General features: G+C 39.7%; 1 protein-coding gene across 6 annotated transcripts in view; it reads right to left on the bottom strand.

The window, feature by feature from the left end:
* Positions 1-26,885, bottom strand: part of COL6A6 (collagen type VI alpha 6 chain) — a 154,380-nt gene that overhangs the window by 92,238 nt on the left and 35,257 nt on the right. For all 6 annotated transcript variants that reach the window (XM_015445075.4, XM_005545737.5, XM_045385155.3 and 3 more), the window contains 7 exons: positions 19,459-19,556; positions 16,546-17,142; positions 14,582-15,202; positions 12,948-13,508; positions 11,587-12,144; positions 8,623-9,198; positions 5,020-5,589 (listed from right to left, as the gene is read on the bottom strand). In XM_015445075.4, the coding sequence (XP_015300561.3) occupies positions 5,020-5,589; positions 8,623-9,198; positions 11,587-12,144; positions 12,948-13,508; positions 14,582-15,202; positions 16,546-17,142; positions 19,459-19,525 (3,550 nt within the window). In that variant the 5' untranslated portion in view covers positions 19,526-19,556. The remainder of the gene's footprint in view (positions 1-5,019; positions 5,590-8,622; positions 9,199-11,586; positions 12,145-12,947; positions 13,509-14,581; positions 15,203-16,545; positions 17,143-19,458; positions 19,557-26,885) is intronic.

The following is a 26,885-nucleotide window of genomic DNA, read 5'->3' as shown; positions in this document are numbered from 1 at the left end:
TTGGCAGGAACGGCTACAGAGGGTGACAAAAGACGTAAGAGTAGCAGGCTGAGCCCTTGACCAGTCCTCCAAATAGCAATGCGGAATCCTGGGGGGCAGGTCTGTGAGCGGGAAGACAGAAGTTCAGTTTCAGTCATATGCTGATCACCACTCTGTTACTGCCAAACTACTTTTGGCAACTCTTATCCTCTCTGGGCATTAATTTTCTTATCTATACAAGTAAGGGGGTTATATACTTCAAAGTAAAAATACAAAAGCACAGAAAAGAGTGAATTGGACCAGACAGTTACAAGTCTCATTGTTTCCTGCCAAGCCCAAAAGCTGATTCTAATTATTACTTTATAAAGACAGTTCTTAATTGGAGCTGATGATGGCAGATTCTTGGTATTAAGAAATACTGTCAAGAGGCTAGGGTACATTTGTAAGATTAGAAGACAGATTCTTGAGAAAATACTTTAGAGGGGAAAGTGGCAGTTATTAGCTGGGATAGGAGATAAACCTGTTTGGGACTTTGAAAGATGTGGTAATTTAGATTTTAAAAAGAAAGGATGATCTATAAAGTATAGCTAGGGACTGTTAGAGACTCACTTTATACACCTCCCAGATTTCCTTCCTCCCTTTCCCAAGGCATAGACATTTGTCCACTCAAGAGCCCCAGCTGCCACCATCCTTAGTCTGCTAACCGCGGAGGTGACAGCCTGGCTTTGACACGGCCTCCACCATGCTCACTGCAGAATGGCCACAGTGACTCTGGTGCCTGTGTGCAACCCATGTGAACTTAGGGAGGCCCTGGCCCCTTCACCATTTCCCGCCCTAGATGTAGTGCACTGTGGGACCTGTTTCTGGTTTCCCCAGCAGTTTCCATAAGGGGCTGGATAACACAACCCAGCAGTGTAGGGAAGTTAGCTCTCTGACTTATGAGAGGCAGTAGATGGGAAGGAATTGGCAGGTAAATCCTCTCCTTTATTCCCCCTGCTGGGCTGGTCTACACGGTGGTTCTGTAGGGCTTCTCTAGTGATGTTCTGCATGACCAATGCACCAGTTACGCTTCTTAAGCTGTGGCTAACTTGGTAACATACTACCTTGTATTTACTTTCCCCTCCTTTCCCGCATCACTTCCCTTCCATTCACTCTTGCTTCCCTGGGACTGCACTCCCAATAAAGTATTGGCACGTAAACTCAAGAGCTTCAAAGGTCTGTTTTCTAGAGAACCCAGATCCAGTTAAGGCAGGAACATAAAAATAGCTCCTTATTAAAAGTTGGAAATGAACATCTATTTTTTTCCTTACATTTTTCACATCTCTTGAATCAAATCCTGAGGTTGTCTCTTACCCTAATCAGACTAGTCTTTTGCCCAGTCTCCCTTTTGATTCATCTATCCGTAATGACAGATATATCAGACGAGAGATGCTCCCGATTCTTTGCTACCTAATCATGGCTCCATGCTAAAAAAATAGACAGAACCTCCACATTCTAAAAATTGCTCCAAGTCTTCTCTAGTGGACAGAATAGCCAGTCTCAAAGAAAAATCAAGACAGTAAATATGGATAAAGGTAAGAAAATACCGTGTATATTTATTAAATTTGAATATAGCTCTGAAATGTGGCTAAAATATTTAAGTCCCTAAACTAAGGAATTCTTGGTAAGTTGTCCTTCTGTGAACTAACCCCATTACTCCACAAATTTGCATTCAAGAAATCGATTCATGGTACTCTCAGCAACATGCTATGATATTAGCTAACTCTCAATGAACACTTACCATGTACTTCCAATTCACTGTCTCACTTTTCCTCATAAGACACAGAATAAGTAGAAGCTCTTTTTCATTTTGCAGATGAGGAAGCTGTGACAGAGAAGCTTGCCCAAGATCTCACAGTTAACACTGTGTCTCGTCTCTCACACTGGGGATTCAGATCCAGACTTCTCTGGAGTCCCCATGCTGAACTACCTTATACTACCACTTCCTGGTTAGCCAGTGATGACAAGTCATGCAGATTGCTAGTTCTGTGAAGAGATTATGCTATTGGAAGTGACAGCAGGAAGTGGTTTCCTTAGGGAATATCAGCTTGTGGAAACAATTTTAAAGATACAAACCTATGATGTCTTAATAAGCTCCAGCTATTAATTGGTGAAGCACAACACTTAGATATTAGTTCTTTATAATGTCAACATCAGATAACCTAGACAACAACTAATATCAAGAAAACAGCTTAATATAACAAAAAACTCAGGGATGGGGGTGGTGGGAGGAACAGATGGGGGTCAGACAAGCCTAGGTTTCAAAATGTGCTTAGTCTTACTTCCTATATGATCTAGACCAGGCTACCAATATTCCCTTGAAGTCCAGCTTCCACATTTATGAATGAAGACAAAAATACAAACCACGTAAGATGCTGGGAGAACTGAGTGAGACAGTACATTTAAAGTGCTTAGAGCACCAGTTTTGACCCTTCGTAGATGCTCAAAAAATAAAGATTCTTAGTCACCTCCCTCATACCTCCATGCGGCTGACCTCCCTTTCACATACGTTGAATCACAGTATGCAACTAGAGGAAATTTTAGAGATTTCAGAAAACTAAGAAACCAGAAAACTAAGACTCAGAAATAGTAGTGACATCTCCAAAGTTATGCATATTTTAATAAGAAGCAGAACAAGTGTTCAGGCCTTAAGTCCAGTTTGCTTTGAGCCGTACTCAGCTATTGTCTGATTTCCTTGTTTTGGGATTTACAGTTTAAAAAGAACTGGCATCCCCTAATATATTTGTACATGCCTTTGAAGCTTTACCGGCATTCATTCCAGCCTCATCAGTCCTCAGCTGACAGCCTGCCTCACATTCTACCTTGCTGGAATAATAACCTCAAGTTTATCTTAATACAGAGTATTTTTCTTATATTTTGCATTCATGACTATTTCCTTAAAAAATAACTCATTAACTACTTGGAGTTCATACTCCTGTTTTTTACTTTCCACATGGTTTTCTTTCATCGCACTCAGATAGAAACTAGATGGTTCAGAGATAATTTTCTGCCTAATACTTGGACTTGAGTATTTCATATGAAACAAGAAATTAATGTGGAAGGTTTGGCTGAGGTAATCAGATACATTCCAAAGTATGTGAAGCAGGACTTAGAGAGTCAGTAGTCCCAAATCAACTACAGAACTCTTAACCTTTGACCCACACATCAGGTCTTATTAAATGTTTCAGACTGCAGTTTGGAAAAGTCTGTTTGGAGAGAGCTGTTGATGTGCTGTGGGCTCTCTCATCAGGCACACACACAAGGAGAGCGGGCGACTTCCTTTTCAAGCTGAGAGAGGGGATTTCAGAGATAATCTGGAGATAACCTAATTCTGGAAATTCCTAAGCATGAGACACAGGATGGCATATTGCCCTCCCTACAAAGAAGAGGCAATCACGCTGGGGGGCTGTGATTCCCAGTTTTTATTAGGGCAATTGATATGTTATTGTTGACCATGGAGCTGATATGGCTGAGTGGAAGAGCAAGCTGTTGTGGGCTCCTCTGATCTCCCATCTAAGAAGCCCGTGGTGGGGGCAGAGAAACCTCAGCAGAACAAAGCTGGAGGTGTCACCAGATGCCCAGAGGCTGAAAAAGGCATAAGAGACACTCTGGAATAGAGACATACCCTCCTAAAAAAACTGTGATGGAGAGATTTTTAGACAAAGGTGGCTTGGTGGGGGAAGTGATGATGTGGGGCAGGAGGTGAAATCTTTGAAGGACCTATGAATGGACCTGGCTTTAGACATGGGCTATTGTCAGAGAAAACCAATTCCTGATAAGGGACAGATGAAAAACTTTCCTGTACCCTTTTAGTTGTTCCCCCTTTCCTAGTACCTTCTCCTTCTGGAGAGGCCAAAACTATGGTTAGTAAGATGGAGCAGCACCTGGAAGATGGGGAGTGCAGTGAAAGGCTGGGGACATTGGGTGAAATGTCAACCACTTCTCTCACAGCAAGGCAGCCTGTAGCAAGCTGGAAATGTGGGGTAACCTTGAATAAAATGTAAAGTTTTAATATTACTGGGATGGACATATTAATGACCAAAAGGAGGTTCTTTTATTTCCTGAAAATGATGAGAGGCAAGGGAAGAGCTGGCTCCCATTGATAAATTTAATGGTTACTGGTAGATAAAAATGAAGGCACTTTATAATTTTATCACAGGTGTTATGCTTATTAAAGTTTAAATATGCATTTTCTCATTGAGTCTTCTCAATGTTCTTTTGAACTAGGTGCTGCTATCATTCACATTTCATAGGTGAGAAAATTAAACTTAGAGAAGTTAGGCAACTTGTCCCAGAAAAAAATGGCCATAGAGCAGGGATCTGCTGTCAGGCTGTCTGTCTTCAGAGCTGCCTCTTCATGACCTTGCAACTTTTTTTTTTGAGTGGAAATCTGGGATTAATGTTTACCATGGGTAGTTACACAGAATCATAGCCAACCCATAAGGTGCCTTTATAACAGAAAAAGTGACTTCTCCTTTAAGACACTTCACTTCCATCTGCTGAAAAAAGTGTCAAAATGCACTCATTGTAAAGAAGATATTTACTAACTTCTGTGGTCAAGTTTCATAATAAAGATATAAACCTCTAGGGAGGTTTCCTACCTATCTGTACCACAGCTCTTGGCAGCCCTATAGGCCCTCTTGCCAAGCAACCAAAAAATCAGTCAAATATTTCCTTTCTTTGAGGCATGCTCTTCAACCTCTGAAACCAGCCAGATTGCAAACAATGGCCTTTTCCTCACACCGGAAGGCAGGCGTTCCCACTCACAAAGGAGGCATGCTCACCCAGGAGACAGGGAGGAAAAAGGGCACAGGATTTCAGACACCCTGTTTCTCAATCCGCAGGTCAAGATAAATATTTAATAACTGCGAAAAGCTCAATTTGAAATCCAGAAGCACACCTCTAAATGCTCCCACTAGCCCCAGGGGATGACAATGGAGCTTGAAGAAAATGTCAGAGAAGATGGTGTAGGGAATCGATATGAACTTGCTAAATACTTACTGCTTTCACCCCCTGTGGTACAGATGTTGCGAACGATCCTTTTATTGACCTTCTTCAGTTCATCAAAGTTGTGCACTGTCAGTTTTTTCTCTGCAGTCCCGGTGATCTGCATGAGCTGCTGGTCATCCACATCCCCAATGCCCACAGAGTAGATGTCGATACCTCTGCGTCTCAGGGCTTCCGCGGCCTGGGCCACCTCGTCTTGGGACTGGCCATCTGTAAGGACCAGCAACACCTGTGGGGTACCTGTATTTATCCTGCTGCCCATGTCTGGCCTGAAGTAATGTTCCACCTTCCTGAGTGCGGCACCGATGTGTGTGTTTCCAAAGATCTGCGTGATGTTTTCAATCTGAATTGATATCTCTTTTGCACCTATGAAAGTTCCCAGTGGAAACTCTGGGCGATAGGCATCGCTAAACTGGGCCGCTCCTATACGCACTCTGTTGGGGCTGACGTCAAAGTCTTGAACAACGGATACCAGAAATTCCTTCATTTTCTTGAAGTCAGTTTGCTGAATGCTAGTTGAACCATCCATAAGGAAAACCAGATCTACTTTGTCAATTTCACAATCTACAAAGAAAAGAAGGAACAACAGCAAACCCAGATTGTTATTCTTTCCTTAATCCACCAAGAGTAAATTAAATGTTTGCAACTATAGGCCAGGCGTGGTGGCTCATGCCTATAATCCCAGCACTTTGGGAGGCCGAGGCGGGTGGATCACAAGGTCAGGAGATCGAGACCATCCTAACAAACACGGTGAAACCCAGTCTCAACTTAAAAAATATATATATAAAAAATTAGCTGGGCATGCTGGTGGGTGCCTGTGGTCCGAGGTACTAGGGAGGCTGAGGCAGGAGAATGGCGTGAACCTGGGAGGCAAAGCTCGCAACGAGCTGAGATCATGCCACTGCATTCCACCCTGGGAGACAGAGAGAGACTCCATCTCCAAAAAAAAAAAACATTTGCAGCCATATAGAAACGATATTTCTGAAAGTGGTTTCTTAACTTATTCTAGCATGTGGTCACATTAATTGGAGAGGAAATAAAGGCAAATGATCAGTTCATAAAGTCAGTACAAGGCATGAATCACTCACACATCTTTTTATGCTTCTCTTGGCTTGTTGATTTGGTCTTAGGCCATTTTATTTTCTGAGATGCCAGAGAACTGGGGCCAGTGCTACGGAAAACTTGTTCTCATCTACAATCTAGCCTGAGCTCTTCCAGAAAGCCTGGTGACAGTAGTAGCACATCAAGAGAAAACAAAACACACATACATTTAGGGATTCGAACAAAAAGGCAGATGGTTCGTATTATTGACTTAGCCTCCCTGGTCATTTGAGCCAATAATTATTTTTCTAGTTCATTAGGGCATATTGAAAAGAGGTTTTAAAAGGATGCCTTTTGGTCTGTATCTAGTCAGTTTTCCTTGTTATCAGTCCCTTTCTGCTGTATGTAGGCAAAAATATCTACTTGAGAAAAATATTTTTGAACAAGCAATGCAATACAGAGATGCTTCCCCCATATTAACATAGCAAATATAAAACAAGAGAGAGACCATTGCCAATGAATGAGTTATGCTTGGCACATGCGGGTTCCTTAGCTTTCTGGTAAGCATGGTCGTTTCCATGAATTCCCCAGTGATCTCACCACTGTCCGAACTTAGTTCTCATCATAGCCTCAGAAATATTAAAGGTGTCTGAGATTCCTTAAGTCCAGGTAAGCAAGGAAGTGATAAGAAGAAATACGGTAAATCGATCCTTTAGGAATTGGTTAACTTATTAAATTACTTTGTTTCAGATTTGGAAATCTAGTACTGTTTTTCTGTCCCAAGGAGAATATTCAATATGAAAATGCAATGTCAATTTCTACAGTGAACTGGTGAAAGATAGATCCAAGTTTAGGCAATGGCTACAAGGAAGGAAGAGATTTGTCCCAGTTTTCAGTAAGACCCAGAAAGATTTTGTTAGTTTTGTGAAAGAAAAAGATAGTAGCTGCATTCTAAGGAGGCAAGGCTTAGGAAAACCAGAGAAGTTAGATGAGTTTTAAAAACAACTACTATATCTAGATGTTGGAATCATGAATTAATAGCAATTCAGCTAAGTAAAAACATTTTGTATATTTAGTAAAATAAATCTTAGGAAAAATACTCAGGAAAACTAAGTAGAGAACAATCTTTCTCTGAACCAAACTTATAAACTGAAAGTAAAATGATGAAGGAAGGAATACATACACACATGCAACAGTGCAATCTCCAGCTGTCAGAACACAAGCCCAGCATCCAGTGCAAAAGAAGTCCCACTATGCTCTGTCCTGGAAACCTCTGAGGCTGGAACTGAGTTTTTAATACTGGGCTTCGCATTTTAAATGACCTTGCGCCATAATTGAAATAAGCAAAGAAACTGGTGACTTCTGGCCTGAAGGAAAGAAGACTTCAGGCAATTATAGCTGGTTCTTGGGAGGAGAATTTGATTTCTTGCATAAAGAGGAAAAAGAACTAGTGGGTGGAAAAATGTGTAAGCACATTTGTGTTCTAATGAAGCCTGTTCAAAACTGGTGAATTCAGCTAGGTGTAGTGGCCCACACTTTGTAATCCCAGCACTTTGGGAGGCCAAGCAGGGCAGATGGCTTGAATCCAGGAGTTTGAGACCAGCCTGGGCAACACAGTGAAATCCTGTCTTTACAAAAAAAAAAAAAAAATTAGCCATGCCTCATGGCACACATCTGTAGTCCCAGCTCCTTGGGGAGGCAGAGGCAGGAGGATCACCTGGGTCCTGGAAGTTGAGGCTGCAGTGAGCCGTGATCATGCTACTGCGCTCCAGCCTGGACGACAGAGCAACACCCTGTCTAAAAAAAAAAAAAAAGGACAAAACAAAACAAAACAAAACAACTTATGAATTCCCCATCATTAGAAGAGTTCAGGAAGAAGCAATTAGGAATGCTGCAGAAAGTATCTTTCTTGGGGGAGTAGTCTGAATGAAATATCCAAGGTCTTTCCAACCCAACCCTGAGATTTTATAATATAGAAAGTCCTAGCAAAGTCTTGGAATCAACCCAAATGTCCATCAGTGACAGACTGGATTAAGAAAATGTGGCACATATACACCATGGAATACTATGCAGCCATAAAAAAGGATGAGTTTGTGTCCTTTGTAGGGACATGGATGCAGCTGGAAGCCTTCATTCTCAGCAAACTGTCGCAAGAACAGAAAACCAAATGCTGCATGTTCTCACTCATAGGTGGGAATTGAACAATGACATCACTTGGACACAGGAAGGGCAGCATCACACACCGGGTCCTGTTGTGGGGAGGGGGTAGGGGGGAGGGGTAGCATTAGGAGATATACCTAATGTAAATGATGAGTTAATGAGTGCAGCACATCAAAAAGGCACATGTATACATATGTAACAAACCTGCACATTGTGCACATGTACCCTAGAACCTAAAGTATAATAAAAAAAAAAAAAAAAGAAAGAAAGAAAAAAAATGAAACAATTAGAAATCCTTCTCTCGTCTCTGGAAAACTCATTCCTGAGAGCCATTGTTTTGCTTTCTCTCTCATTTGTTCCTCTAATAATTAGAAAAAACTTAGTGGCAAACCTTACCCACTTTTGAAGAGTTGCAGACACTGGCTGTCACATCTGAAATTATTCCCTTCAGACCTCCAAAAGTCTCCACGAAGAAGTACTTGTCGCTTGATCCTGCCATGGCTAACAGTTCCACGGGATTGGCATCAGCAATACCCACAGCCAGGACAAGAATGCCTTTGTCTCGCAAGGCCTTTGCCGTGGCATTGAGTTTATCAGCATCATGGGAATCCCCATCGGTGATCACAATGAGGACTTGGGGGACCCCCTTGTTCAGGCGACTGCCCCGGGCTTCAGTGAACATGTGGTCTGAGAAGCCCAGTGCCTCAGCAGTATAAGTATTGCCACCCATGGCTTGGTCAGTCTGGAGCACTGAAATTACCTCCGGTTTTGTGCCAAAGTTATCCAGATAAAACAGCACCTCTGGGTCATCAGCATACTTCAGAGCCCCAAACCGGACCCGATTCATGCCCACATCAGCTTTTCTCACTATGTCAATCATAAAATCCTTCATGATATTATACTCATCATAGTCAATGCTGCCAGAGCTATCAATGACAAACACAACATCTAAAACTTCAATCCGCTTGCATTCTGAAAGAGGAAGAGAAAGGTAAACCATATGAGATTAGCTTTGGACAGCATGGGAGACACCCCAATCTTTTTATAAATTGCTAGTGTTTTCTCTCCATGAGGATCATGCTATGCATTAGAATGTCAATTCTAATAGCCTCAGAAATATTAAAGGTGTCTGAGATTCCTTAAGTCCAGGTAAGCAAGGAAGTGATAAGAAGAAATACAGTAAATCGATCCTTTAGGAATTGGTTAACTTATTAAATTACTTTGTTTCAGATTTGGAAATCTAGTACTTTTTTTTCTGTCCCAAGGAGAATTTTCAATATGAAAGATAAGAGAGACAATACACATACATTGGTGCTGGAAGTATATAGTTAATACTCCCTTAGGTGAACTTGAAAGATAAAGAAGGAGTCAGTGGGGTCCCACTGCAGGGAGTGGGTTGGGGTGAAGTGACAATCACAGGATTGTCAGGAATAAAAAATTTTGAAATCTTTGGACTAAGTCAATTCTGTGTACATTTTCCTGTATAAGTGGTTTCTCCAACATGTGCTTTCATTTATACAAATTTGTTTCTTTTTTTTTTTAACCATGATCTTGAGATTTGTATTCTTAATATAAACCTTGGGGAAATGACCAAATAAAAATGAATTTGGCAATACTGTATTTTTTTCATGATTCTCTGATGGGTGACTTTTCAAAGTTACTTTTTCCTCACTTTTTGACTTTTTTGAAACATCTATTTTCATTTTTTGGTCTCATCATAGAAATAAGCCCACTTCACACTTGGTCCAACTAAGCTGTTTTAGCATGATGCTCCTATTAACTTTTTAAATCTGAGGTTAGCACCATGGAACAGAAAAGCAGGAAAGACCCAATTAATTCTTAATCCATGTGTAGCATGTTCCCTCCAAAGGTGCAGTGTTCCAAAACTAACTCATCCATTCTGGAGAAGGGGAATTGTTAGATGGTTTGTTATTTAGTCCTTATGTAGCACATTCTCTCTACAGGCCATAGAAAGCTATGTTCCAAACATTAACTCATCCATTCTTGAGAAACGGAATTGTGAGAAAGCACCCACCCCTCAGAGGCTTGCCACATTTTCTTCTTTTGACAGCCACTTGCTGGCTATGTAAGGGCTGTTGAAAACCTTAGAGCCAATGTACCTGTCCCCACTAATTGCAGGCCATGTGTACAGGGCCATCAACCAAATTCCCAAGAAAGGCTGGCTTTACGTGGGAATTTACATAGAAGAACTATGTCCCCGTGGTCTTGACTGCCTGGGAAGCCTGCTTGGATTACCCAGGGGAGTGGGGGTAGATTACACTGCATCAAAATGCTTCAGAAAGTTCATATTTGTTCTGGGTGAAATTACCAGGAAATAGAAACCAGGTGTACTCTTTTTCTACAAAATACAGATCATGAGCACCAAACCTTCCAGTGGGAGTTGAACAGAACTGTTATTTGAATAAGCAAACAAGGTTCCTCTCTTCCCTTTAAACTCCATGAAGATCCATGTCCTTCATGTTCAGAATGCCTGTCATCAAGCCCTATGGGTCACAGTATAAATCAGCCCCTTATATTTGCTGAGCTTTTATTTGATCATTTCCTTTACTCTATATTTCCATTACTTTTGATCATTTCCATTACTCTGCAGTTTCATGGGAAGACAGTGGGGACTAGGTTCCTTACTTTGAAGCAACCATTGCTCAAGTCCTCTTACTATATTCCTTCTTTATAAAATGTAATAACTACCAAAGTGTTTTCACAAACATTATCTCATTTGATGCAAGTATTGGTCTTTAGAAATTGCAAACATAAACACCATATATAGTAGATGTGTAGGTCAAAGAGGAGACACCTTGCGCCAGAGGATAAATGCCAGGCCTGCCTCAGCAACCCACACGTAGCCCAGTGACACAGGGCACACAAGGCTGAGCCCCTCCCATCAAAGTAGAACCAGCTCTGCAATTCATGGCCTGGAGCTCCCCATGGGATCAGGTCAAACTAGACTCCAGCTAAGGTGATTTCCTTGTTCAGTTTCTACCCATGCCCCGACCTGTTTCCTACACCCCTTCTGAAAATACCTCCTAAATAAATCACTTCCAAAGAGCCCCTGACTTAACTTCTGCTTCTGGGGAACCTGATCTAAGATCTGGTATGATACTGTTTTTCTTAAACGGAGATTCATCGCTCTAGTGCTGTTTACCTATAAATGGGAATGGATCTAGGTAAACCAAAATTCTTCCTTACTGTCTGTTTACTTCAACAGGTCAAAGCCACTAGGAGAAACATTTCAATTAAACCAAGTTTACAATATGTAAATAGAATGAAATTCAAGAAATAGAGGCTAAAAAAGACATCTGTTGTTTGGGTAGTCCTGCTAGTGATTATACCCATGCCTACCTTCACGGGGGCTGCATATTCCAAAAACAAGATCATCTTCAATGCGCTGCAGAATGTCAAAATTCTCAACATAAAAAACCATCTCGGGCCTCCCGCTGATCTCCTCAAGCTGGGTGACATTGGAGCCAAACACTCCCACAGAATAGATGATTACACCTTCTTGCCGAAGCGCTACCGCTGGTTCCTTTACTATGTCCTGAGCTTCACCATCCGTGATAAGGATGAGAAACTTTCTGACACTGGGCCGGGAGCCCTTGGTGGGGCTGAAGTACTGAGACACAAAGCTCAGGGCACTACCAGTCAGGGTGGTTTGTCCAATGTGAGCCATTTGGTCTATTGCATTTGAAATGTCGCTTTGGGACATGAATCTGTTGAGCTGAAACTCCTCCTTATTGATGTCGCTGAACTGGACTACACCAATTTGCACCCGATCTGGTCCAATCTGAGACTTGCTCACCAGGTTTTTCATAAACGTTTTCATTTTGCTGAAGTTTTCAGGTCCTATACTTCCAGAACTGTCCACCAGAAACATGATGTCAGCTTTCATCTCTTTGCAAGCTGCAAAAGAAAAACTGGGATGTTTATTCAAGTCAGCTACATGTAAAAAGTTCAGAGCAAACAGGAAAATCCAAAACACAAATAATTTTATATTGAAATATGTACTTAGTAATAATTAGTAGTAAATAAAGCATAGAAGACAATAAAAGTGAGAATATTCTATTTGTTATTTAGTAATTTGCTGAAATACATAACTCAGGGTTACTCAACCTCAGCACCACTGACATCTTGGGCATCATTTTACTGTGGGAAGTCTGTGTGTTGTAGGATCCTGTAAAATACTTCTTTGCAGTATCCCTGACCTCCACCACTTAGATGACAGGAGCACCCTCCAGTTATGACCATCAGAAATGTCTCTAGACATTGACAAATAACCCCTAAGGGTGCAAAATCACTCCTGGTTGAAAACAGGAGCTCTAAATGATATAGCTCTAAAAAAATTTCATAAGAGCTGTATAAAAATACATTCAAATAAACCTGAAGTATTCCTTACAATCTGAAATCATTTAATCATATTACACATGTGGTATACACTCATATCTATCGTGGCAAGAAATTGTGAGAGGAAGCTAATTAATACTTATTAGGGAAATTCCTCCAAATATTTTTCTTATGCTTCAGATAGTATTTAAAACAACACTATAATGGGCTGTTAGCTTTGTTCTAGAGAACAAACACAGTCACACAAGTCAACAAATCTCAACTTAGTAATGTTGTTGTTTTTCTAAACCAGCAATGTCAATTATTGCCAGGATGGCAATTTGCGAGTGAAGGTCAGTAGGTAGAGCCACGGTTTCTCTTACCTTCTTCAGCACAGATTTCTTGAACAACTTGGTTTCTTATGTCTTTCAATGCATCAAAGTCATGCACGTAATACACTCTCTTTTCCTCTCCTGCAATTTCTCGCAGCTGTGTTTGGTTGGCCTCCTTAATCCCGATAGCATAAACTCGGATGTGCTCTTCTCTCAGTCTGTTTGCAGGCTCCAAGATGCTATCCTTGGACATGCCATTTGTCAGGACAACAAGGTGACATGGAACTTTGTTTCCTCGCTGTTTCTTTGCTTTTTGCAACAGACTCAGTGTGAAATTCAGTGCTGCACCTGTATTTGTATTCCCACCCAGCTGCCTGATATTCTCAATGGCCTTTCCCAAATCCTGCTTGTTGGAGTATTTATTGATCTCGAATTCCAAGTCCCAGCTGTCAGCATACTGAACGGCCCCAACCCGCACCTTATGGGGGGCAATGTTGAACATCCCTACCACCTCTGACAGGAAGATCTTCATTTCATGGAAATCTGTGGCCTGAGTGCTCCCTGAGCCATCGATGAGCAGATAGATGTCTGCTTCCTCAGTGTCCACACAACCTGAAATGGAATCAGTAAGTTGCATGTGACATTTGAGCAAACATGAAGAAAAAATGAGAGCAGGTGGAAAGAAGAACAAATACGAACCTCTTCAGACAGAAAAATGGGAAACAGCTTCTAGGCTTAAAATACATGCTTTGTTAGCTTAAAATGGGGGAATCTTAGCATCCCTTCAGCCAAATGAATCGCTTCTGACACTTTAAGACTATTGCCCTAATTCTCTGCCATGAATCAGGATAAATCTGAATATAGTAGGAGATTTAAAAAATTTGAAGCTGCTTTTTACAAGACACTTCACCCATTAGTAAATAACTGCTTAGCAAAAAGTAGTGTGTTGGGAAATGGAGAAGGTATTTAACTGGACATTGTGGGCACATGAACTCTCTTGAGCAAATTATTTACTCCTTACCCACTCCTAGTCAACTAACTACGGATACTATTCGTGAGTGAGACAATGACATTTGTAGTAAATATGCTATATTTATGGAAGAATATATACATCTATAGGTATACCAATACATAAACATATTTATATAGTGTAAGTGTATATATGAATGTAAGATACATCGCCCTCTGTCTCTGTACTAGTGGATGCTAGAATGGTACCCCACAACAAATTACATAATTACTTTGTTCTTCATTCAAATCATACTCCTGTTTATTCTCTAAATTGGAATTTGGAAATGAGGGAAGAAGATTTGGGCGAGAAAAGTACAAAAAGAATAAAGAAATAAAGGGAAGAGCAGGAGAACATGAGAGGCAAAAGAGAGAAAGACAAATGAAGAGAGAAAAATAGCAAAGGAAGGTATTCTGCAGCATGGATGAGTAACAAACCTAACTACAGCTGCACAAAAGAGGAACTAGAGGGGGAAATCTCTTGTCCCCATGCCAACACCTCAATGGCTTTTATTGTCCCCAAATTAGGATTCATATTTTCAAGCTCAAGTAAAAAAATTAGGAACTTATCCCCTTCCCATCCACATCTTACCAAGCCAATCCACTTTGTATACAGAATATTTGAAAGAGAAGGAAAAAAGAATCCAAACATCCCTTCTTTCAGCAGAAGACCTTACCAGATTTGAGCGTTTCGGTCCTCTCTGAAAAGACAGAGACTGTGTGTGTTATTTGGTTCCGCAGCTTCTTCAGAAACGTCTGGTTGTGAGCAGCCAGGTCAGCGAAGGTCTTCAGTTTGGAGACATACTGCTCAGCAGGGTGGGATGCTATCTTTTCCAACTGGGTGTCGCTGGCCCCCTTTATGCCCAGGGTGAAGATGGTCACACCCTCCCGTCGGAGGTTCACAGCTGCTTTTGTCACGTTGTCTTCCGAATCTCGGTGGGTCACCAGCACGGCAATCTGGGGCACCCCCTGATTCTTCCGACTGCCATTCCGTGCACTAAAGACTTCCTTCCTGAGCTTTTTGATGGCAGCTCCGGTATAGGCCTTCCCAGTCCGGGGAGAAAGGTTCTGTATATGCTGGAGAACCTCTGACTTATTTATGCCCATGCTCAGCGAATTTATCACTTTTGTCTCATTGCTATAGGCCACAAGGCCAATCCTCATGCAATTTTCCTTTATGTCAAGGGCAGATACACTTTCTCCCAAGAATCCTTTAAGATAGTCTAAGTTCTCGTCACTTCCATTGATTGACATATCCAATAGGAACACAACATCGGCCATAGAAGGGCCTTGGCAAGCTGTATGGGCAAGAAATAAACAAGCACAATTTTAGCTGGTGGTTCAGCATCTTTGGTGAGCATCAGAAGGCATGAAGACCATACAGTAGAGCTCAGTTAGGCACTTAGAGCAGGAGGTAGACAAATAATTATGAAGTTGAGGTTAAAGAGACCTGGGTTCAAATACTACATTTTAGCTAAACTCCTGGCTTCAATTTCCTCATCTGTAAAAGGGAGATAATATTAATCTCACAGAGTTGTTATGGGGATTTAATGAGATAATATTCTTAGCATGGGGCCTGGTACCTAAAATTCATTCAGTGAACCATAGCCATTGCTATCGTCTTAAAATCATTTAAGCATCATCTACCCTATAGTCAGCAGTTACAGTCCAAATATTCCTAAGGGATACTAATGAAATAGCAATTGCATTTTCAGTTCTTTTATTTGGGAATGATCTTAGTAATAAGGACTCATGGTTTCATAGATGACCCCAAGGAAAGCATTCTCTGTTATCAATAGGTAAGTACATATATCAGCTCATTCAAACTGATTTAATCAGGGATAATGTGAGTTTCCTATATAACATATTTGGACATGTACACTTTGAACACATGTTTTTTACTGGCTATCCCCTGCCCCTCACTTGAATGATGATCACAAACTCTTGACCATTCTAGAGTCATACATACTAGAGTAGTACAAAAGGACAGACCAGGAGAGCAGTTTGGCCCCAGAGCAGAACACAGGGAAAACTAATTCAGAATAGGGTAGCAGGGAGCAAGGCAGTCTGGAGCTGAAACCACATGGCTGGGAATTGGGAAACCTGCCCTACTAGCTCTGACTTTAAGTCACAGCCTGGCCCTGGGCCAAGGCACATCACTTCTAAGGATATATATAAGTTCCTATTTCCAAAACAAAAAAGGGGGGGGGATGTGGACTTCTGGATATTGTTTTTAGATCTAACATTCTATGATTATATTATGTGGTTTTAAGAGTCAAGAATTTCTTTAGAAGCAAATTTACCTTTTAAATGAACCAGTACTAAAACTACATAGCAACTAAAGCCCAGGGAAATAGCTCAGAGATCAGTTGGGTGGCAGGGAGAAAGCATCCCTAAATGTTAGGAAGTCTGTGAATCTCAGGCAACACAGATAAGTGAAACATGAAAAACCAAGACTTGTGGGGTTCACTGAATTGAAAATAGTCATAATCACTGGACTCTCTTAAATGTATAGGTACATAACATCTGAAAATGTGGCCCATTTTGGGGATAGAAATATTCATAGAATTTCAATCTTCTCCCCATTTTAATGTTTCAAAAGCATTTTATCATCATTCCTATACATATATCCTAGGCCCACCTTCTACAAAGATGTCATCAACTGCTCCCTCCTTGTACTTTGCTACATCCTTGATGATCTGTGTCATGTTTTGGGAAAACATGCTGAGGTCTCTGACTGTCCGAAGGTTGAAATGAAACTGAGACGTGGCCATGGCCTTCAGGTTTTCCTCAGAAGCTTTCTGCACCCCTACGGAGATGATTTTCACTCCGTCTTTCTGCAGGGCCTTCGAAGCCTTTTCCACATCATCCTCAGACTCAGACGAAGCCAGGACCACTAGAATTGGGGGAAACTGTTTCTTGTCTCTCCCATTTGTGGTTGCAGAGAAATAGGTCCTGTGAGCCTCCTGAAGAGCCTTTCCTATCTGCAGGGACCCGCCAATGAATCCAAAGTTCTTCTTGAGGTGGTTCAGCATGGGGCTCCTGCCTTTGAAGGTGCTCAGGTGGAATTCACTGTGAAGTTTATCACTGTACTGGGCGAGGGCCACGCGGTATTTGTCAGCCTCTATGGGGAGACTGTTGATCATTTTGGTGATGAACATTTTCACAAATGGGAAGGACCTGGATCCCAGGCGATCGGAGCTGTCCACCAGAAACACGACATCTGCATACTTAGGGCCTGCAAAACCACAAACATATAAACGAACTAAAAACTTTAAAAATTTACTGCCATATTTAATGCCAACTCTATGGGGGGGAGATGTACTTTCCTTTTTATTTTTAAAATACCTTCCCAATAATCTGAAAATAGCAGTCTGCAACTGCATATTCTCTCAAGAAAAAGAGATAGCTGTATCTTGGGCTGATTCTTTTAAACAACTTCTCATTTGAACTGATCACAAAATTAAGCATAACTTTTGCAAGGAATTGGTTAATTAGAAATAGTGATTAACAACAGTGACTGGAAAAATAAAACAGAAAGAGATAAACAGAAATAAAAAAATCATGGGTTTTATACCTTTTGTGGATAATTTCCTCTTGTAATTTTTTTGGCTTTTGGAATTTAACTTCAACTATGTCAACTAGATAAAAATTTTAACTGAAACTCAAACTCCATCAAATTCACTTTAATGGTAGAATCTGAAAGATGGCCTTTCTCATTTAAGCAACACAACAGCTTATCTGAGTAACTTAAAAACATAAGTTTTATATTCCAGTCACATTAAGTTTTTAAAAAGTCTATAAATCATAAAAATATGGAATAGTCAGTCTATTTCAAGGTTATTTTAAATATCTTAATATTTTTGATGAATCACATGAATGAACATTGTATTATAACTGGTGAATTTTATCCCCACATGTGCAAAATGTGATGGCATCAATGTATCTCAGGCTAGAAAAGGGATTATAGCTTTAGTTTCCATTAAAAATATAAGTTTTATATAGGAATGTAATACTTTGCTTAACTTTTAAAGCTTCATTCAATGTTAGATTCAACACTAGTTATCTGGTACTATATTTTTACGTAATACAGAATCATTGGTTCAAACACTAACTGTTGTTTACTGGTGGTCTGCTGGTTTGAACTCAGAGCTCATTCTACCTTAGCATAAGATCCATTTCTTGTCTGGGGTAGGGAGGGAAGTATGTGTGTGGTGTATGTTCAAGAAAATACAGTGTAATGGAACAAGTAATGAACACCCTGACTTTGCCTTCAGCTAACTCTATGAGCTTTGTTAAGACATTCAATATACTTAGGCCCTAGTTTTTTCTTCTTTAAAATAAGTAGATTCAACTAGAAAATATCTAAGGTACCGCCTCACTCTGAGATTCCAATTATCTAAAATGGTTACTAGGTAAGTTCTAATCAAATTAGAATAACTTCAATCTTTTCCTTTCTACACTGGCTGGGAAACCAGCTTTGGCAGCCCTGTGTGTTATTTCATTCTTTTTATGGCCATCTGATCGAGGCATAGTGGGTAAAATAATTTCTTGTCTTTTAAATAACCCAAATTCAACCACTCTGAGATTCTTTTCATGATTATACAGCCAGCAGCATCTCAGCAGAAGAAATAAGTGAGGGTGTATCAACACCTTCCTCCAAAAGAAGCCTGAAACCCTGTGAAGACTGCCAGGGGAACCTGGCTGTGGGTGGCTTGATTTGTGACCACCTGTGACTTTCTATTCATAAATGAAGTCCTACATCTTTTGTGGAGAAAGGAAATGTAGATGAGTGGCACATAAGGTGGACTCAGCTTCTGATAAGGTCCATCACTACATCTGAACCATGAAACAATGGAGGACAAAACATGGCTTCTACTTGAGAAGCTCAAGGCCTAGAGATACATCAAAGGAAGATGTTTGGAGGGCAAAGTCTAGTTTATGTCTTCACAAAACTTGCTTCCAAGGTCAGTGTCCTCGAGGAAGCTGTAAAAGCCAACGTAAGTTGCTCTGGACAAGAACCAATTATTTAGGAGATGGTGAAGTGGTTAAGGGTGTGCAGGGGTCTTAAGTCCACAGGACAGAGATTGTCACCAGACAGAAGGCAGTGCTATGAAGCTTGCTCTCCAGGGAAAAAGCACTTTCTTCACAATAAGCAGTCAAATAGCTTAATTTGGAGCAAATCTGGACACTAAACCAAGACACCCTTTTGACACAAATGAATCAGGATAAGACATTCCAAGTTTTCCAGCCTGAGCCTAATATTAACAGAATTTTTATGCAACCTCCCAGAAGACCTAAAAGGGGTTGAAGCAGGACAAAATGACAGCTCTCGTATCTTTCTATTATTAACAAGGAATAAGATCCAGAAACAAATGATCTTCAAAGGAACATGGAGTGACCTCACAAAGAATTTGACCTACCGCCCTTACCCTTCACTACCATCAAAATCAAAACAAAGTGATACAAAACTCACAACTTTTAAATAGGTCAAATTCATGTATTATCTATTTTCTATAATAAAAATTAAGAATTCTTTCCAGTTTTTCCTTACCAGAATCTTGGCTCACAGAAATATGGGAACAAATTATCATGAGGAACAAAATTAGCAACATTTTCATGTTATGACCTGAAAAATCTTCAACTTGAAATCTGAAAAGGCAAAAATATAAACATATAAAATTGTTGTGGATATTATTTGGAAATTAAGACTCACATACAAGAGCATACAAAATTATATAATAAATTGGGTGCAACAGGGGACAAGGAATGTCTGAGGTTCACTGACCTAATATGTGAAGTGCCTTAGAGAAAACAATCCATCAATATTTACAAAGTCATAAGAGTTTTTTTTTGGTACCCAGACCTAGTAGAAACATGAAATTTTGGACAGTTGGTAGAAGGAGTCAGATGCATTTTAGTGCTAACAATATTACACGTTCCTAGTATTTATTTTCCTGTACCCTTGTGTCATCCTCTATCTATTCATTGCTAAGACAATTCAGAGTTCACAGTTGGGACACACCCTGAGACCTATTTTGTAATCTCACCATCATGAACATGTAGGTGTACTTTATCTTTGAAGACTAATTATTTTTAGATGTGATCAAAATTCCATGTTTTTTCCTTTTCCTCGCTAATTGAAACAGTAGCTATTTCAGAACAAGCAGTGATTTTCCATATTCCATCTAATGTCTTGCTCCTCAGAATGAGGAGCTCAGCTTACACCATTTTATGTCCAACTTCCTAGAACTGCATGAGGCAAGGGTTTTCCAATCTCATTTTGGCCTAAAGCATTTTCAGCTACCTTGAAATGTTCATTTTATGGAATGAAACAGGATATTAAATGTATTGAAAATAAATATTTAATGAAGCAGGTTGGGCTCATTTATTCACTTGTTTATTCATTGAACAAAAAAATGAATTGATTCATTAATAAACTAGTGTCTCCATGTCCTGCTTAATTGCTACCCAAAAATGTACTTGCAACACTACATCTGTTTATCTCACCCTATACCAGTCAGGCTCCGAGTTTCTAATATTCAATCTCTTCAGAAAAGGGACATTTGTCATAAGAAGTTCCATCCCTGTTTCCTCACCTATGTCATTGTTCTTCTGACATTCTGCAACTTGAGACTCTCTTCTAGTCCTTCACAAGTCTAGACGATGTAAAGTTTTCAGTCTGTATATAAATTTATTAGTTCTATTCAAGTTGTAACCAGTGAGCTAGAAAAAGATGTTAGCAGGTAATGTTTAGTACAAACCTTTTCATTTTAGAGAAACTAAGTCCCAAAGTGGATTTCCAAAAGTGAAAGCCAAGTCATACCATCTGTATAATTTTTATTAATGTGTATAACAATAAATAATAAATTCTACCATTTGTTGAGCTTTTACTATGAGCCCTGCCGTGTGCTAACAGCTTTACATCTGTTCTCCTGTTTGATATTGGTAACAACTCTAGCAGCAGGTATTACTACTACTATTGTTCTTAGTTTGCAGATGAGGAAACAGATTTTTAAGGAGAAGTAACTGATGCAAGGTCATACTGGTAAAGTGAGCCACAATTTAGACTAGAACCCACGTGTCTGACTCCAAAACCTTTAAAACTCAGTTACCCAGCAGACCAAACTCAATGTTATGAACACAAAATGGCTTCTAGTTTTTTCATTCTACATCTTTTTTCTAAGAACTAAGAGATTTTGGTACTTGTTTTCATACCTTCTTATTTTTGTTTTTCAAAACCAGTGTTTTACACTATTTTCTTCTTTTCTGTTTATATTATAAGCTTTATAAATTATTGTAGTCTTTTGGAGTTATGAGAGAGAAAATGCTTTGGGAAGAGTCCATAGGACCAATGTCAAAAGTTTGCAAGCAGTTACAACGGGAAGAAAATGGTATTGAGTGAAGGATGAACATCTGGACAGAGAAACAAGGATTTGGAAAGGCTGCAACAGTCCCAAAGCAACATGCAGCATCTGGAAATTTCCATATACAAATGTCAATCTATACCTCTAGTATTTACTCAAAAGTTAAGTTCTCAAGATTAGCATCTTGTGGAACAATTTTCTTGCAGTCTTTCAATGGAATCCAAAGTCTAGTGTGCTGTAAGGCTATACAATGATGAAGCCCGGTGAAATGTTCTTGAGGTGTGCGCGCCTGACTTTGTGTGTGCGTGGGGTGGGTAGTATATGTTAAAACAAGCTATAGGACCAAACATCCAAGGTCATGTGTGGGAGGTAGGGAGAATGGGCTCATTTACACTGTATCAAAACACAGATGAAGTACCTGCAATCTGTATGTTGTTCTATTACCAGTTATGACCAGGATTTTCATACTTAAATTATAACAATAACCAATCACCTGAAGACATGTGAGGGGGGAATGAAGGAGACATTTAAAGCAATCAGTATAAAACTTAAATTCGCAGTAAGCTCTATCTTAACAGTGAGATTAATTGCCCTTCATTATAAACACTCTCAAAGGTACATGTCTCTTTAATCTGAAATTTTTTTGCATTCAATTCTTTCTGAATCAAGTAAGCTGAGGCTAATACCTTCTCTTTATATGCTATAAAGGTCTTTTTCTAAAAAAAAAAATCTGGATATCTGTAAACTAGAATGTTTCTAATTTAAACTACAGCTGCAAAGCAACATAGCCACCCAAGACTTGGCTTCAAACCCAGAATGTTTAGAACTTGTATAACACCTCTCGGGGCTATTAAGAACCAGGAGTCTCAGAGAGACTGCCGCTGCGTACAAACCAATTCATAATCCAAGTCATACCTCTGAAAAAAAAAAGTAGTAAGAGCCCATAAGGGAAACAAGAGAGACTTCAGCAAAATTAAGATAAATATTTCTTCCTTTAAAATAAGGTATGAAGGATACATCACTTGGAAGTACTGATTTTATTTTTCTTCAGAAACAAGATCATTGTTTTACTGTAAGAAACAACATTGGGTCTCTGCCACAGGGTTAAAGATAAATGATTGTTTGCTTATTGAACCCCTGATGTCTTCATTATTTCCTTTCTGCAAGCCATTCTACTCTGAAGTCAAAAAGTAAAAAGAAAAATATTCAGAGTGAGCCTAAGTTCATGTTAAAATGCTGCAGGATAAATCCGTGGCACGCAACAGGCACAGACAAATATTGAATAAATGCTGGTGAGAAAAACAAAACAAAAGCATTTGTGGTACAAGCAAGTTGCACAGTTTTTACTTTCCCCCAATTGCATTTTCTGGAATTACAAAAAGGAGCTTTGCTTGTTAATCATATTTGAAGAGGGTCATGCAGGTGAACTTGCCATTTTATAAAATGATACTCTCCTGTGTAGAGGAGGTGTTTGGTTGAGTGAAAAGTGCACAGGGTATAAGGTGTCATGGCCTGGGTCCACTCCATTCCTAAACTGCCGTGTGACCTTAAACGCCACCACCTGGGTTCCTAATCTCAAGCATAAGGGATTACAGTCTCTCTCAGTCTAAGCAGTTCCACACCCTAACAGTTTTCTGACCTAACAAATACAAGTAAAAGAAAGAAAAATATGAATAATTAAGCCAAGAGCACATTTGAACACTGAGCGCCTGTTTTGAAATCATTCGCTGGAGAAAACTGCCCCTCAGATGACCACCCATGGCAGGTCCTCTGGCGGAGGGGCAGGCAGCAGCGAGGGAGGGAGCGTGTGTTCGGCTGATCCTTTCTGGGTCAAAACTTGTTGGAATTCTTCAGGATTCACCCATCTACATGAACTTCAGGGGACTAAAATTTTAATAGTTCAAATAATCCACTAGAAATTATGTGTCCAACACAGAAATTAGAAAAAAATAAATCTAAGACAAATAGAAACAACACTAAAAATTAAAGCAGAAATCAAACTCAAAAAGAAAATTAATCTCTGAAAAGACAAATCCGGAACAGACTGATCAATAATAAAAAGAAAATGCAAATAGATAATCGTTGATCAATAATAAAAAGAGAAAATGCAAATAGATAATCGTATAAATGAAAAAGGATATATAACTAAAGATAAGGAAAGTATTTTAAAGAAATTGTAGCTAAAAATATTCACAGAAAGTAAACACCAGGCCTCTGGAAAGTTCCACCAAAACTTACAAGAAACAGATTATCTGAACCTTTTATAAAGTATTTCAGAGAGCAGAAAAAAAAGGAATATTAGCCATCTTATTTGTATAGGGACAGTATAATCCTGACATATAAATCAAACAAGGACAATATGAGAAAGGAAAATTAAAGGCCCATTTCACTCATGAAGATAAATATTAAGAAAAATCCTAAACAAAACATCAGCAAGTTAACTCCCATAGTATATAAAAATCATACCTTTTGCAGCAACATGGATAGAACTGTAGGCCATTATCTTAAGTGAAACAACTCAGAATCAGAAAGCTAACCACCGTATGTTCTCACTTGCAAGTAGGAGCTAAATAGAGTGTACACATGGACACAGAGTGTGGAATAATAGTCCCTGAAGATTGAGAAGGGCGGCGGGGTTGCAGGGGAGTGAGGGATGAGAAATTGCTTAATGGGTACAATGTTCACTACTCAGGTGATGGTCACACTAAAAGCCCAGATTTCACCACTACACAGTACATCCACTTAAACAAAAAACTGCATTTGTATTCCTTAAACTTATAACAAAAAGTTAATATGCCACTATCAAGCTGAGTTTCTCAGAAATGTACAGATGTTTTAAAATTAAGAAATACATAAATATAATGCAACGCATTATAGCTTAAAGGAAATAATAAACTATAAATATTTTTTAAATCCCACAACAAAACGCAAAAAAAAAAACCCATCATTCAATTCATTATTATAAAGGAAAACTTAGCAAATTAGGAGTAGAAAGAAACTTACTTAACCTAACAGAAGATATATTTTGAAAATCTGGAATACATATAATCCTAACGGGGAAATGTTAAAAGTATTCTCTTTAAAATTAGGAAAAGGATTTTTGCACATTGATTTTGTATCCTGACTTTGCTGAAGTTGCTTATCAGCTTAAGAAGATTTTGGGCTGAGACAATGGGGTTTTCTAAATATACAATCATGTCATCTGCAAACAGGGACAACTTGATTTCATCTTTTCCTAACTGAATACCTTTTCTTTCTTTCTCTTGCCTGATTGCCCTAGCCAGAACTTCCAACACTATGTTGAATAGGAGTGGTGAGAGAGGGCATCACAAGCATTCTTATACACCAGTAACAGACAAACAGAGAGCCAAATCATGAATGAACTCCCCTTCACAATTGCTTCAAAGAGAATAAAATACCTAGGAATCCAACTTACAAGGGATGTAAAGGACCTCTTCAAGGAGAACTACAAACCACTGCTCAGTGAAATCAAAGAGGACACAAACAAATGGAAGAACACACCATGCTCATGGATAGGAAGAATCAATATCGTGAAAATGGCCTTACTGCCCAAGGTAATTTATAGATTCAATGCCATCCCCATTAAGCTACCAATGAGTTTCTTCACAGAATTGGAAAAAACTGCTTTAAAGTTCATATGGAACCAAAAAATACCCCGCATTGCCAAGACAATCCTAAGCCAAAAGAACAAAGCTGGAGGCATCATGCTACCTGACTTCAAACCATACTACAAGGCTACAGTAACCAAAACAGCATGGTACTGGTACCAAAACAGACATATAGACCAATGGAACAGAACAGAACCCTCAGAAATAATACCACACATCTACAGCCATCTGATCTTTGACAAACCTGACAAAAACAAGAAATGGGGAAAGGATTCCCTATTTAATAAATGGTGCTGGGAAAATTGGCTAGCCATAAGTAGAAAGCTGAAACTGGATCCTTTCCTTACTCCTTATATGAAAATTAATTCAAGATGGATTAGAGACTTAAATGTTAGACCTAAAACCATAAAAACCCTGGAAGAGGCCGGGCGCGGTGACTCACGCCTGTAATCCCAGCACTTTGGGAGGCGGAGGCAGGCGGATCACAAGGTCAGGAGATCGAGACCATCCTGGCTAACACTGTGAAACCCCGTCTCTACTAAAAATGCAAAAAATTAGCCGGGCGAGGCGGCGGGCGCCTGTAGTCCCAGCTACTCGGGAGGCTGAGGCAGGAGAATGGCGTGAACCCGGGAGGCGGAGCTTGCAGTGAGCCGAGATCGCGCCACTGCACTCCAGCCTGGGCGACTAAGCGAGACTCTGTCTCAAAAAAAAAAAAAAAAAAAAAAAAACCCTGGAAGAAAACCTAGGTAATACCATTCAGGACATAGGCATGGGCAAGGACTTCATGGCTGAAACACAAAAAGCAATGGCAACAAAAGCCAAAATTGACAAATGGGATCTAATTAAACTAAAGAGCTTCTGCACAGCAAAAGAAACTACCATCAGAGTGAACAGACAACCTACAGAGTCGGAGAAAATTTTTGCAATCTACTCATCTGACAAAGGGCTAATATCCAGAACCTATAAAGAACTCAATCAAATTTACAAGAAAAAAACAACCCCATCAAAAAGTGGGCAAAGGATATGAACAGACATTTCTCAAAAGAAGACATTCATACAGCCAACAGACACATGAATAAATGCTCATCATCACTGGCCATCAGAGAAATGCAAATCAAAACCACAATGAGATACCATCTCACACCAGTTAGAATGGCAATCATTAAAAAGTCAGGAAACAACAGGTGCTGGAGAGGATGTGGAGAAATAGGAACACTTTTACACTGTTGGTGGGACTGTAAACTAGTCCAACCATTGTGGAAAACAGTGTGGCAATTCCTCAAGGATCTAGAACTAGAAATACCATTTGACCCAGCCATCCCATTACTGGGGATATACCCAAAGGATTATAAATCATGCTGCTATAAAGACACATGAACACGTATGTTTATTGCGGCACTATTCACAATAGCAAAGACTTGGAATCAATCCAAATGTCCATCAGTGACAGACTGGATTAAGAAAATGTGGCACATATACACCATGGAATACTATGCAGCCATAAAAAAGGATGAGTTCATGTCCTTTGTAGGGACATGGATGCAGCTGGAAACCATCATTCTGAGCAAACTATCACAAGAACAGAAAACCAAACACCGCATGTTCTCACTCATAGGTGGGAATTGAACAATGAGATCACTTGGACACAGGAAGGGCAGCATCACACACCGGGTCCTATTGTGGGGAGGGGGTGGGGAGGAGGGATAGCATTAGGAGATATACCTAATGTAAATGACGAGTTAATGGGTGCAGCACACCAACATGGCACATGTATACATATGTAACAAACCTGCACGTTGTGCACATGTACCCTAGAACTTAAAGTATAATAAAAAATAAAATACAATAAAAAACATTTTGTTTCATTGATTTTTTGTATTAAAAACAAAATTAGGAAAAGGAAAAGGTGATCCACTCTTACGCCTAGATGCTAATGAGTTTAAAGCCACAAAGATTGAAAAAATGAACAGGAACAGGGACAAGAT

The sequence above is a fragment of the Macaca fascicularis genome, chromosome 2 (genome assembly GCF_037993035.2).
Source record: "Macaca fascicularis isolate 582-1 chromosome 2, T2T-MFA8v1.1".
Taxonomy (NCBI): Eukaryota; Metazoa; Chordata; class Mammalia; order Primates; family Cercopithecidae; genus Macaca; species Macaca fascicularis.
This window is presented reverse-complemented; position numbering and strand designations above follow the sequence as displayed.